General features: G+C 26.0%; 1 protein-coding gene across 1 annotated transcript in view; it reads left to right on the forward strand.

Moving 5' to 3' along the window:
* LOC135928644 (uncharacterized) overlaps window positions 1-15,750 on the forward strand; it is a 37,359-nt gene that overhangs the window by 18,285 nt on the left and 3,324 nt on the right. Inside the window, exons 13-18 of the mRNA XM_065465099.1 lie at window positions 1,291-1,443; window positions 1,698-1,838; window positions 2,050-2,218; window positions 8,223-8,356; window positions 9,058-9,488; window positions 10,223-10,641. Coding sequence (XP_065321171.1) covers window positions 1,291-1,443; window positions 1,698-1,838; window positions 2,050-2,218; window positions 8,223-8,356; window positions 9,058-9,488; window positions 10,223-10,641 — 1,447 coding nt within the window. The remainder of the gene's footprint in view (window positions 1-1,290; window positions 1,444-1,697; window positions 1,839-2,049; window positions 2,219-8,222; window positions 8,357-9,057; window positions 9,489-10,222; window positions 10,642-15,750) is intronic.

Below are 15,750 nucleotides of genomic sequence, written 5' to 3' on the forward strand. Positions count from 1 at the left end.
TTAACTTCAAAGAGACTTTTTTATTTGTAAGAATAGACGACATCTCTCTGAACTTCTTCCAAGCTTGTCTGGTCCTTGCAACAACGGCAGAATCTATACCACCATCTGCGTTTAGCATATCACCTAAATAACAAAACTTATCCACTTTTTCTAGGGTTAACCCATTGCCAATATCCAGACCACCATTTTCTAGGTTATCATTATTATGTATCCCTTTCATGCATGTTCTACAAATAAAGGTCATTCTTCCTAACATCAAACTTCCTTTTTTCCCTCTACATCTATTATGTACCCATTTCTGGCATCGGGTGCATTGGATAGAATTTCTAGCAACTCCTTTCCCACATACACCACGAGGCCACTTACCGGATTCCTCCATCTTTAGATTTTCCCCACCATTCATCACCTTTGTCTTTGATGCATTCATTTTCAGTAAATAACTAAAAAAATAATAATTTTAATTAATAAACAACTTTAAAAATATAAAAAAAACTTACTTAATTTTAATTTTATAAAATTATTATTTTCTTAAAAAAAATTATCTAAAGTAAATAACTAAAAAATAATAATTAATACAACTTCAAAAATATAAAAAAAACGCATCATGATCGGACTTTGCCATTTTTCATCACAAATTAGAAATTTTTTTATTATTTAAACATGCATGACGTTTAATCTTTATTTTTTGTCCATATTTAATTACAATATGTATTAAAATAAAATTTTACTTTTTTACCCCTTTTATTGTATATTTAAAAATAATAATATTCCTCGTTTCACTACACTGTAATCGGAAATTATATGGGGGAGAAATTTGTTTATAAAAAAAATATACTTAGTTAAAAGAAAGTAAAATAAAAATTAATTTCTATATTTAAATAGATTCTGGCCATGCTGGTAAATTTTTTTAAAAAAAAAATTCGGGTTTGGGCCGGAAAACATTTTAATCAAAAGCACCCCAAATTTAAACAAATATTTAAATGGTAAGAAAATGAGATTAAGCTTTATTAATTTAGAATGTATAAGATTTATTTTAAGATTAGTAAATAAGATTTATTATTTCTTACTTTTCATTTATCCGAGCCCCGGGTCTAATCCATAGGTGGGTCTGAACCCCAGGTCGGCCTGAGCACATAAAAGGGCGTAAATTTTACGACCAAGCAAATTAACAACACTACATGTTCATATCATTTTTTAAACCATCATTTAATCTAGAATGATAATGGAGTAATTTAAAATATTGTAAGAGGGACATTTTGTAATTATTATAATACCTTGTAATATTTCCAGATAAATTTCAACCCAACGATCCCTGCAAATTTTAAATCAAGCCTTACATTTATAATATCTGCCATATTGAATTGTAACAAGGTTATGGAGGAGAACATAGAAAAGACAATTAATATTCCCATCTTCGCCAAATGTCAAACACCAAACATAAATGTACTATACCTTAGTTATATTATAAGACATGTTTATTTAAAATATTTGTAGGAAAGGTGGTCGGGAGGGGTATTATTTTTTTTTACCTATTGATTAAAAAAAATGTACTACTATACTCAATCTAATCAAGTATATTATAACATTACTTTAAAAAAAAATTAATGCTTTACTTGTTACTTCATTTTAATTACTTATCGAATTATAATATTTTGTCTATATTCTTTATGCCTTGTCCTGTACTTATCAATGACAAGGTCTCAAATCTTAGCCACGACCATTTGTTAAACTTTGGTTATACAGATCAACCATCTTTTGACCAAAAGAAACAACATTTCGAAATATCAAATTCCAACTATTACATTCTACCTTTAACGATATCGATTGAAAACGATAAAGTTTTAATTAAAATCTTAATTGCAAATACTACATTTTACACTTCTAAATTTGATTTATTTTTGAAAATTTTTTTACAAATCAGGATCAGAAATTTAATATGTTAAAGAGATAATAATAAAAACGTTTCCAATAACACTTCTTTTAATATATATTTTTTTTAATTGCATTCACGTTCAATCAATTGTTTTTTAAATGATATTTAATTTACAGGGCGATTCAAAGCCTTTCAGTTACGCATTTGTTGAAGACGGATTAAATAACCTTAACCAACTCATTCATCAATGTTATCATATTTTAAATGTTACTTTAAACCCGGGCGAATCTCGTATTATAACTGTTGGTATTATACAAAACTCCAATAAAACATTTGAGTTAAAAGGTATATTATATTATATAAAGATAATATTATTAAAAAATGGTATTTACTTTACAAAAATATAGATAAATGTTTAAAATGGAAGCTTTAACTTATAGGAAACAAACAATCTATTTTTAAAAAATCCAGAACTTTGTCTAAATATTTTTTTCCCCAAAAATTATACCTAAGTCAAGCCTAGATATATCAGGATCAAATAATAAAATCATAAAGGTTCAATTGATACTTACCGGCGAATGAACCTATTTTATATAATGATAAAAAATTTATAATAATAATTTTATATATATATATAACTAAGGGTATTTAAAAACAATTAAAGCCAGCTTGTGGATTGAATATTATTTAATTATATATTTTAATTTTATATAAAAAACATTTTTACCTAAGCATTTGCAGTTCAGTCAAACCCGTTTAATTATGTTAGAGACAGGCCTACAAAAAACCAATCGGATCGAATATTCGATTTGAATTTTCGACGAATCTAATAATTTATTATTCTTATTCATACAAACAATAAAGTCATTATTCGATTCGAAATTTTTTTCAATAAAAAATAAGTTATTTTTTGCAAATAAAATTATAAATAGGTATGGATGTTTTAAAATGACACTTTTAAAGATTCTACTAAAAAACTAAAGTCATTAGCATATCAAAATTTACTGAAAATAAAACTCAATGATTTCATAATGTTATCCAAACAAAAATTGGTCAAAAACACTCTATTTTTATAATTAGAATTTCGTATAAAAATATCTAAATTATTTGCTATACAATTATTTCTTCGATCTAATATTCAAATTTTATTAAAATCTTCTAAAAATGTAGATCTCATTTTTTTAAACATCAAAATATAATACAGAAAAAATGCTAGATCCGAATTCGACAATAACCGGTTTTTTAAGCATAAAGTCTTTCTAATGGTTTCTTCCTTCAAAGACATTCTATTCTTCATTATCATATTTGTCCTTACTGTGAATAACCGCTCACATGAAGCCGAAGATCCCTGAATGGGAAATATATTAGTTGCCATTTTCGACAACAGGGAAAATGATCCCCATGCAATCTCTACCATTCTAGCGGGCTCTTATTAGAAGTGATTCTTAATTCATTAAAATATGTTTCAACCCCGCATATTGATTAGTTGATATTTTGTTTGAAAATTCTATCCATGTTTGATTGTACTATTGTGTTAACCGATGTTGTATTGGTATTATTTTACACCCTTAAATATTTGTAATAGAGTTGTTGTATCTAGGTTATACGATAGAGGATTGTTCAAAACTTCTATTTTTAGTCTAGGATCTAGTAATGTTGATAATAGTTTCAATATTTGTTAAGTTATGATAATTTTCTATTTTCAAAATCGCACTGATAGTGTTTATAAAATTGTGGTCAAATGAATTTAAATGTTTGATTAACGAAACATAGAACGGAATGACAAATTTAGGGTAAGATATGTGTCCACAGATATCTTCAGTAAAATCAAAAAAGGTCTTTAATTTGTCTTATATATTTATTAAAGCCATCCAATCAGCCTGGTAAAAAATGATAATTAGTAAATAAATAAATCTATTTACTTCACTCAGTTGTCTTTCTTCAATATCAGATATATCATCATAATTCTACTTAACAACTTCATCAATGGCTGCCCTTCTCATTTAATAGCGCTTTCGACCATTATGGATGTGTCTAACTTTAATTTTAGAAATTTCATCAGGGGTAGTAAGGAAGAACATACATTTTTCATAATATTTGTATTTATAAAAGTATTACTTAATGATTGTTCTTTTTGATAATTGACTGTGTACTTTCTTGAGTGTATCTTCTACTACTAAATTCACGTGTGCAAAACATCGTACATGTGAAATTTTACAAGTTGGATGTTTTATGCAAAGAATTTTTATCAAAGTTGAATTCGAGTAAGTAATTGTTATGTCACTTATCAATATTACAATTTGAGAAAACTCTCCATATATATTTTCACCAGATTGCGAATCTATAAATGGTACTATATCTAATAACAATTACTTTATCTCCTAATTTTCATCCCTAAAGTGGCAGGTTAACTAAAAATGGTACGTTAGTGACACGTCGTCAAATATATTTTCATAACATTTATACATATAAACTCCATTTTCCTTTAAACAAAGAAACATAATTGCAACTTATATTCTTCTCGAAAAATATATTCAAAAACGTCCATAGATACCAATTATAAATCGGCAGATACAACACGCCCCCTTTCTTGAGAAATCAAACTGGGGTAAAGAAATACAATTTACGCATATATATATAATCAAAGTAAATGTCCGCATAAATTCTAATAAATGATCAAAAAAAAATTATTATTATTTATTTCATTAAATTTTCTTTTTTTTTGTTCCAGGAAGTTCCATATTCTTTCTTGATCATATATAATTGTCATTGAGCTGTTGTTTTCCATATTTTTTCTTAATATAAAAATTAATATTATTTATTTTCATTCAATTTTCTTTTTTCTGTTCCAGGAAGTTCCATATTTTTTCTTAACCATACGTAATAAGTTGTCATGATGCTATTGTTTATCATTTAATTTAACGGTGTGTGGGTCATCATAGCTTGATTGTTATTGTACTGTTGATTGCCATTAAACTTTAATGGTTAATGAGGCATAGCTTGATTGATCCATAGCATCATTGGTCAGTCATGATCATTCTTATCTTAGGCTTGGTAAAATTAATCCGGCATCATTGTAGTTGATTTGACAGAATCATTGTAGTTGATTTGACAGAATCATTGTAGTTGATTGAACAGAATATTACAAAGAGTAATTCAGTCAAATGTTTTTAAAAAAAATATATTCTTTATTCTTTCCTTTTAACATTATCCCAGCCAGATACACTTCTTCCCAATCAATCATAATCCTAAATTTCATATATTAAAACACAAATTCTGATCCCAATATTAACATAAGACCTTTATTATACGATGTACTACTACTTTCCCCCTTTCCTTGGGTCTAAAATAATATCAATTAACTTCATTTATATAATCTCCAAAATTTTAAAAATAAAAAATATTCTAATATTGCCTAATGGCTCCCTCCATTATCCTCTACATATATTTATATACAATATTACGCATGTATATATATAAACCTTTAATCAAAATTTAATACTTAAAAATATTCTAATATTTTCTAATGGTTCCTCTCATTATTATCCTTTAATACAATATTATGCATGTATATATACTATATAAACCTTTAACATTATTCTTCTTTTAAAACTTGAACAATTTATGACTCATTCTTGACTTTAAATCCATCTTTAGCACGTGTTTAACATCCAACTTAACTTAATTTTAATTCTAACTTTCATGTCTATCTGGAATTTGGCATACTTTTTATTTCATCACATAATCTTTCTTTTAATTTTATTTCATTCCTTTTTTTATATGCAACATTATTCAAATATTTCACATCCAACATTTTCTTTTCATTTTTTTAACATTAGCAAATGTTTCATATCCAGAATTTTCATTTCATCATTTTTTAACATTAGCAATATATTTCATATTCATAATTTTCATTTCATCTTTTTTTAAAATAAAATATCAATCACACTTTTTTTTATATATTATATTTCAACAAAAATTTATTCATGTTAATTATAATCCCAAAATTTAAATATTAAGCAATCTTTGCTGTCCTGATTAGAGATCTGCAAAGTTAGGCCCGGCCCGAGTCCGCTTCGGGCCTCCAACCTAATTCTATTTATAATAATCGGGTTCGGGCCGGGCTTAATATTTTTAAAAAAATTCAGGGCGCTCGGGTCGGATTTTGGAAATTTTTTAAAATATATCTAAATTTATCAATTTTATATTGAATTTTTTATGTAAAATAAAAATTTTTGATTTTATTTATTGAAACAAAACGCCATATAACATATGTCTTTTATTTTGAGTAATTATAAAAATTAATTTCTATATTTAAATAAATTCGGGCCGGGCCAGTAAATTTTTTTTAAAAAATTTCGAATTCGGGCCGGGCCGGCAAATTGTTTTAAAAAAATTTTGGGTTCGGGCCGACCTTGCAAAACTTTTTTAAAAAAAATTTTGGGCCGGGCTTGAAAAATTTGGCCCGATGCAGATCACTAGTCCTGATTACGCGAGGTCTTAATTTCCTATGACGGATTCCTATCCATTCAATGAATCTTAAGGCTTACAAAATAATACAAAATAAAACTTATTATCAAAACACTGGGTTTAAAATACAAAAATTATTATTACCCCCACCATATCCCATGGTACAAAAATTATTATTACCCCCACCATATCCAATGGTTCCCAAAAAAAATTTCCCAAAAGTAAACTTTTATCACACTAATTTATAATACCTCCTCCATTTATATTAACTTTTACAAGTAAACCTATTATCACAGTAATATATAATGGTTCCTTTAATATCACCAACCTCTAAAATAAACCTAAAAAAACTCTTTTAAACCCATGTTTTACTTTTTATCACTTATTTTAATTTGCTCAATTAAGACAATTGAATCCTTTTAAACCCATACTTTACTTTCTATCTTATCTTTTCATTTGCTTAATATTTAACTATTTATTGTAAAATAATTTTTTTTAAAAAAAATTTTCAAATATACATATTTATTGAATTTCACCTCTCTTCTTTCTTTTTAAATGGAACCAACTTTTCCTTATATTTTTTACAATTCAACTTTACTTTTATAAATTATTTTGAATCTTTTGATAAAATCTTTTATTATAATTAATTAGTGCAAAGGTTGTTTTTTTCTTTGCATATTTTACTTTTGGCAGTTTTTGTTTTTGAATCATAAAGATAATGATTCCATATTAAAAAAAAATTCGTCTTGCATTACCAAGTTCAACTTGACCAAATATTGATTGGATAGATTTAGATCTAGAACTAGTTGATAGCTTTGTCCATGCCACCTTTTTCTCCATCAAGATTTTAAAATCGATCTTTGAATATATTTAAAATTATATAATATCTAAGTTTACCATCCTTCCTTAAATTCCAGATAAATGGTACATTAGCAATTGAAAGAAAAAATATTTAAAATTTAAAGTAATTTAAGAAAGAATAAATCAATTAAACCTTCAAAACATTAGTAATTTTTTTAAATCAATCTTTACTTATTTTGAAAATTTTATATTAATTTTGTAGTGAATAAATTATACCCCATATGATTTATAATGATGACAAATTATTCGGACAGTTTTTTATTAAGAAATGGTCATAAAATAAATCAAAATGGGCACTACTTTAATCAAATAGCAAGTAGAAAAAACATTTGGTTGGTATTTTAAATTTTTTGTCAGTTTTTCCTGGGCAGTTTTAATTTCTTACACTAAATTTATTGATAAAAAAAATACTACCATTTTGATAAATTTAATGCCCAAAAGTTTATAAATACTGCCAAAAAATAATCTGCTGATAATAAAAATACTTCCCATTTTTATTCATTTATTACCCAAAAAAATCATAGCCTTTAAAATTTTAGAAAATTATATTTCTTTTTCACATTAAATAATTATATAAATAAAATTAATATCTAAAAAAAATTAATTAAAGGATTATAGTTATTAGTTTACTTTGTTGGGGCGTTTCCCTTTCCATTAAACTTCTTATCTGAAAATATAACTTATGATTTATGAATATATAAAAAAAAAGGAAATGAAATGAAATGAAATACACGACGAAAATTTGATTACTTCTTTTTTATTATTTACTTATGATTTACGAATATGAATAAATATTTATAAATAATACGAATAATTTCGCATAATACAAATAATTCGAATCGAATAATAAAAAGTTTACTATTCGACGAATATTTTTCCATTATTCATATTCGATTCGAATGCTATTCATAAAATATCTAATTTTGAATAACAAATAATTCGTTTTAGGTCTAGTTAGAGATGTACATTAATTTTAATCAGTATTTTTTTTATTCCTGTTGGTTTTACTTGTTTTTAGACTGCGTACGACTTTCAAACATATGCAAAATAAATTTCGCACAAATGGATATAACGTTGAAAGAAATACTAATTACCGGCTTATTGGGACCATTAATAGTCAATATGTTTGAACCATCTATTAAACAATTTAAGGTAACAAACATTGTATTATGACATTATTGATCAATAATATTAGCACACTTCTTTTTACCAATGCCCATAATACAGAGTTTGAAAACAAATTTGAAACTTTTGATTTCATTTTTGAAATATGCATAAAAATTACAAAAGATTCTATAAAAGGTTTTTGCATTTTAGGTAAAATTTGATGAAAAATCTCTTAAAAAAATTGATAAGATTTGTTCTGCCATAATATTTTAAAACTTCGATTCATGGTTTTATTGTTTTATAAAGTTAAAAATGGTTATAAGAATTTCCTTTATATAATCATATTTAAGTCATGATCTTTGTTAAAAAGATACTTTATAACTATCAAAGTTGTGATAAGTTTCAATCTGTTTTTTTTTTAAAAAATTGGTTCTTCAACTGAAATTTAGCATTTGAAATTTTCGATTTTTTTAATCAAATCAGAGCCCTGCGCTGGTTCAATGTTGAACCAGGCTCTGATCTATAATTTAAAATATGAGCTGGGCGAAATAACTGAATTTGCAAGTTTCGCAAATTGGGTCCAAAAATTTATTAAGTGCAGTATTTTATTTTTAAAAAGGTTAATCAATATATTATAATAGCATCTTGTTTAACACTAAGTTTTGACTTTTGAATTATTAAAATTATAAATAAGCTTCTTTTTTTAAAAAAATTTAAGATTCCCTTTTAAATGTAATAAATTAAAGCCCCTTGATGAATCATCGATTGAATTGAGAATGGTCCCTCAATCACATTTCTCCATCCTTAGATTCTTTTCCTGCGACACAAAATCTTTGGCCGCCTCTAACTATTCTCGCAAGTCTTCGACGGAAAAACTTGATCAAACTACTCCTACGAAATACGTAGCCCGAATCGCATACTGGAATAATTTGTTAGAGTTGAAGCTTTTAAGTCCTAATAATGTCAGTTCTGAGTGCTTGAAATTAATCTACGATGAAGTCTCAAAACATGAAAGCCACCCTGATATATATAATGGAAGCTTCATAAAAGATGCCCGAAGTTGTTACTATTTAATTCAAATATATCCGGGTCAGTTCATTGATATTGGAGTCAGATTAAAGTCTTTAGACTCTCTAAAGATATTAAAATCCCATTTTTCGGATCAGGATTTAAAAACGTAAACAATTATTTTTTAAATTTCAGGAATAAGATATGGTTTATTTTATCCTCGAAATAAATTGTTTTAAATGAGAGGTACCAAGATTGTAGAGTAACTTAAAAGGAGTTCATCTGAAAGATAAGTCAAATCAAAAACGAAACGAATAGTAAATTATTCCTTCTGCTCAAATATGAATGAACAATAATTATTCGATTCGAATAAAATGAATAATACGAATATTCGACTAATAGTTCGTTTTATTTGAATTAAGGAAATATATATTAGTATGTTTTTTTAAAAATTATAATCATTTATCATGCTTTTATCATTTGGAACTAAATTGTTCTCAAAAAATCGCATATATTATAAAGAGGAAACGATAAGGAAATATCCTTGCCCTAAAAATTGGCTTGGAATTATAAATGAAATTAATTTCGTTAATAACTTGATCGCATGTTCTTTATCATCAGATTATTATGATCATTTTTTCTATTTATAATTAGATGTGAAACGAAAAAAACCTGCCAATATATTTGCATATAAATTATTTTATAATATTTGAAGAAAACAAATATTCGAATAGAATATAAATAGTGAATTTTATTATTCGATTCGTTTAAACTAACAAAAATTATAGTATTTAATTCGTATTCGTTTTTGAGTAGGTATACTAAGAGGTAGAGCTTTTATAAACAAAAACTGAACTTTTTAATTTTCTTATTTAAAAAATATTCTTTGAAATTTATTAATAGAACGCTACTCATCAAAAATAGCCTAAACACCCTTACACTATATAGCGTACCTATATCGATAATATTAAACATGGGCGAGCGACATTCATCGCCACCTCAAAAATCTAACCTTATTAACCAGAATCCCATTTCGCAATATTCTAGCAAATCAACTCCTAGCCAAAAACTAAATTCCAAAAATAAAATTGACATGGACAATGTCGATAATAAAATTAATCCCGATGATTTACAATTAGACGAGTACATCGCGGAAAAAGCGTTGAAAGGGATTATGAAAGGAATTGAGTCGGAAAGATATAATAATGAAAACTCCGCTGATGATCTGGACGAGTTGCTAGATTTGAAGGATGACGTAGGCAGTTCCATCGATTGCGCAAGTGGTTATCTATTTCATGAAAAGAAGAGGGATGGTCGTAAAGGTTTTTTCTTTAAATATTTTATTTTTTAAATTTTGATAATTCACAATAACTTCCTTAGTTTCTACTATTTTAAAAACGTTCTTTTTTCATGTTTAAAAAAAATTTTTATTACTACAATTCTTATGAGAAATATTAGAAATTTTTCTTTATCATAATCATTCATTTTGTTTAATTGAGATTATTATAAATACTTAACTATATAAGGAATAATATGGATCGTTTCAATATTTCTTTAAAATAATTTTTAAGCACATTTTTTTCTAGTTACTTCCTTTTTTTACGGGTATGACTAAATATTCCTTGCCAAACCGCATTGCTAAAAAGCAGTGTTGTTAAACGCTACTTTTAAAAGTAGCGCTCTATCGCTACCGCTATCGTTTATAAAATAAGTAGCGCGCTATCGCTACCGCTATCGTTTTCAAATGAGTAGCGCGCTATTAGCTACTTTTTACGCTACTTTGATTTTTTTTTAAATATTTTTTTTTACGTAACTTTATTTCCACAAATAAAATATTGATATAAAAACATGACTATAATTTGTTACATATATATATAATTTATTTATTATTGCACTTTAATAATAATAACATTTCGGTACTATCATCCCCAAGTCTAGAGCGACGATTAGAAAGTATAAGCTTTGCCATACTAAATAATCGTTCAGCACTAGCACTTGAGGGCAACACAGTATTAAATTTAATAAACAAACTTTTTATATGAAAAAAATCATCAAAAATATTTAAATTAGTATTTTTAGATTTAAAAAAAGCATTTAGAGGTTAATTAAAAATACTTCAGTATATTCTTTAATAAAGGTATGCTACTCCACATTAAAATACTGTATTCCCATTTGATCCAATATATAATTCATTTCCATTTTTTTCTCATCTAGAAACAATGCTAAAAGTTTCATAGCATTGTAAACACTATTCCATCTTGTAGTGTTTGGTGTCAATAAATAACGTCCTAATTTTTTTTTTTGAAAATATCAGACGTCTTTGATGACTTATTATGTTTATTCCAAAGAGCTTGGCATTTAGAAAATGTATCTTGATACTCTTTTAAAATCCTCATTTAATAATGCTTCTTCAGCATCCACTGTCACAACTAAATTTAGGTAGGTTGTGGCAGGAAGAACGATGATGGCTAGGTAACGTAGAAGACTTTATTGAAGATCCTAAATATTATAAATTTTATTTTATATTGGTGAAAAATTAAATATAAAATAATTTAAAACCAAGGATGTCATGAACATCAATTATCTCAAACTCCATTTCATCATCCTCTTCTTGTTCTCCATCTTCAATATTTTTTTCAGGAATATTACTAGTATTGTTATTATTATTATCCTCCCCAAATATTCCATATTATTTATATCATATTATAAAAAAATTATAATAAATTTAAAACCTGAAGGCCTTTAGGAAATTAGACCCATTATCCGTAATCATCTTACAAACCTTGTTTTGAATTTTGTAAGACCTATGGATTTCTGCAATAATATTGGCTAGAATGTCATAAGTCTGACAGCCAATTATTCTCTTTAGAGCTTACAGATTTTCGTTTAAGATTTTTAGGATCAATTCAATGTGCAGAGCTCTAAAAATATGACATATTATAAATCAGAAAATAAACATTTTTACCTTTTATTGTGAGTCCAGCAATCTGCCATTGTACAGACGTAGGAGACATCTGATAGATTTAATATCAAAGATTCTTTCATTTCCTTAAAGCTCTCCAAAATTCTTGCCATCAATGTCTGCCGGCAAAATATCTTGGTCCGTGGAGAAAAAGTGTTTGTCATCTTTATAAAAGAATCATTATCCACCAAGGATAATGGTTGAACTGTATCTATTATAAAGTTTATAATGACTTTGTCAGCCAATTTTTGGGATACACCAATTTTTGATGAATCCAAATTGGTTAATTTTGTTTGTATTAAATTTGATTTGGAAGTGGGTTTATCTTCTTCCATTACCCCAAAATTTTTGAGATATTTTTCAATCTCTTAATAATTTGAAGTGTGCACAGTCTAAAATTATAAAATACTTAGAATAAAAATTATGTAGGATATAAGTACATAAAAATGATTGAAATAACTATTTTAAAATGTTTTAAATAATTTAGATAAAATTTATGAATATATAAAAAAAATAATTGGTTTTTGATTTTAATTTATTTTAAAAATTAAAGATTAGCCTACACATTGATATTAAATTTGTTTAATATATTACCTTTAAATGTTTTTTCAAACTAAAGCTGCTCGTATGATTTGAAGAGATAATTTTGCGGCACATCTTGCACCGAAACCGATATCCAGTTATATTTTTTTCTTCAAGGTTAAAGTATTTCTTGAATTTTGGGAAAGGATCATCTATATTTTGCTCATTTTCCAAAGAAATTTCAATATCTTCAACAATCTCACACATAACAAGATTTATAATGCTTAATATAAAATGTAAAATGAAATATAAAATAAGATAAAAGCAAGGACATACCAATAACGGAATTTCAAAAATATATAATTTAATGAATGCGCGAAATATAAATTAAATACAGATTGCTATTTAACAACTGTTTATATCTAATATATAACAATAATGTATATTTTTAAATATAAATATAATTTCAAAATTAAATTAAATAAAAGGATTATAATTTTAGATTTTATAAAAAATATATTTTAATAATTTTTAGATGTATTTATTATGTAAAATTGAAAGTAGCGCTACTTTCTAAATTAGTAGCTACCGCTATCGCTATTTTTTAAAAGTCGCGCTATAGCTACCGCTACTGAAAAAAGTAGCGCGCTATTTTAACAACACTGCTAAAAAGCAATTAATCAAAATTTGATTATATAATATTTTTTTTTAAACAATTTTCAGAAACATTTTTTTTAATGTACATAAATCAATTTTTTTATTAAATAAAAAATTTAGATTAAATATCAAATAATTTAAAATTCTATTTTTACTTAATATTATTGGGAAAAAAATATTTTTACTAGCTTATTACAACTTAAATTTTATTTTTCAATTGCAAAATTTAAATATATATCCATAAGAAGGTGTTAAATGCATAAATATGAATATATCATCTTAGGATACCAGAATGATTATTGGTTAGCGCTGTTTTTATATTTGGGTGTAAATACATGTGAAAAACCTAAAAAAATTTTAAAAAATATAGGTTTTTTTGACATTTATAATTAATGAGTAGGTTTAGAATCGAAAAATAATAGAAAATTTGTAAGGCTATTGATCAAAATCTCTTCATTTTTGGTTTATACCTGTATATTTAGGTGTTATCATTATTCTAAAAAATATTTTGAAAATATTATGATTTGACCGAATGCTGAGCACAAAACCGACCACTTATTAAATATTCAATCGACCGAATTTAATAGTAACTATTAATAGTAATTGAAAAATGTTCATTTTTGTTTTATTTATCTATAAATACGTGTAAAACATTATCCTACCACATATTTTAAAAATATCGTGATTTGACCGATAATCGTTTTATAACCGATCCAATGACTAAATACTGCATTGCTGGCGTTATCCATGGAAAATTCTTTATTTTTGGTGTAAGCATTGTTCTAAAAAATATTTTGCAAATATTATGATTTGACCGAATGCCGAGCTCAAAATCGACAACTTACTAAATATTCGATCGACCGAATTTGGTAGTAATATTAATTGAAAAATGTTCAATTTTGTTTTATTTATCTATAAATACGTGTAAAACATTGTTCCAAAAAATATTTTAAAAATATCGTGATTTGACCTATAATCGATTTGAAACCGAAGTACTGCATTGCTGGCATCCAAAAAATATTTTAAAAATATCATGATTTCGATATCCGATTTGAAACCGGCCCAATGACTAAATATTGCATTACTGGCATTATCCATGGAAAATTCTTTATTTTTGGTTTATACATGTACATATACGTGATAAGCATTGGCCTAAAAAATATTTCGAAAATATTATGATTTGACCGAATGTCGAGCTCAAAACCGAAAACTTACTAAATATTCTATCAAATTTGATAGTAATATTAATTGAAATGTTCATTTTTGTTTTATTCGACGAAACGTTAAATTTAACCGAAAGCAATAATAGTGTCGGATCGGACGAACTCTTGGCCAACGAGGAACGTGTCTTACCTCCCCCGCAATAACATATTTAAATTTGATAGCCTTTGGCACTATTACATTATATAGCAATCATAAATTCATAATTAGTACACATATTTTGTTAATAAAACACCAATATAGGGGGTAATAGGCCGTCAAAATCAAATACTTAATTTTATACAGCGCTGATAAGCCCCTTTATATGATCGATAGATCTATTTGCTAAGCATTGTAAAGTCGATTGACTTCCCTTGTATTAGGGTAAGAAACTTATTAGGGATACCCTCCTCGGGTGAGCAGAAATAAAGTCATATGCAAATAAATGTCAACACAAGGTTATAAAATTATTTTTTTTATCAAATTTGAATTAATAACCTTTTTAAGTCACCAGGGGTACCCTTAAAAATTTCCGACCATTTTGTAATAAGCCATGATTTATATACAATGTAAACTCCTATATTTTTGTTTACCAAATTGTAACGAATTGTATTATATTGATATTGTAGATATATAGTTTTAAAAAGACAGTTAGAAGGGCCTGGCATGGCCTCAGCTTACCAAATTAAATATGGCAGGAAATCAGACATTTTTAAAACAATATGATTTATAATTATATAATAATTTTAAATTTTAGCGACTAATATTTAAAATTATTTGTTTATTATTTTTTTACGTACTTTCACTTTTCATTTATTTTAGCTTTAGGAAAATGCCAAAATATTTTTTAAAAATGTTTAGAATTTTAAATTTTCATGAAAATGAAAAATACCAGGCATTCTGATAATCTCGACGGAGGTGGAGGGAGGAATAATTTTTTGTAATATTGATTATTTTTTTAGAAAATTAAAAATTTATTATAATTATGATTATTTATTAAGTGGTCGATTTTGAGTTCGGCATTCGGTCAAATCATAATATTTTTAAAATATTTTTTAGGACAATGCTTACCACGTATATGTACCCTTAT

Source organism: Gordionus sp. m RMFG-2023, chromosome 4, assembly GCF_954871325.1.
Source record: "Gordionus sp. m RMFG-2023 chromosome 4, tfGorSpeb1-WG-v2, whole genome shotgun sequence".
NCBI lineage: Eukaryota > Metazoa > Nematomorpha > Gordioida > Chordodea > Parachordodidae > Gordionus > Gordionus sp. m RMFG-2023.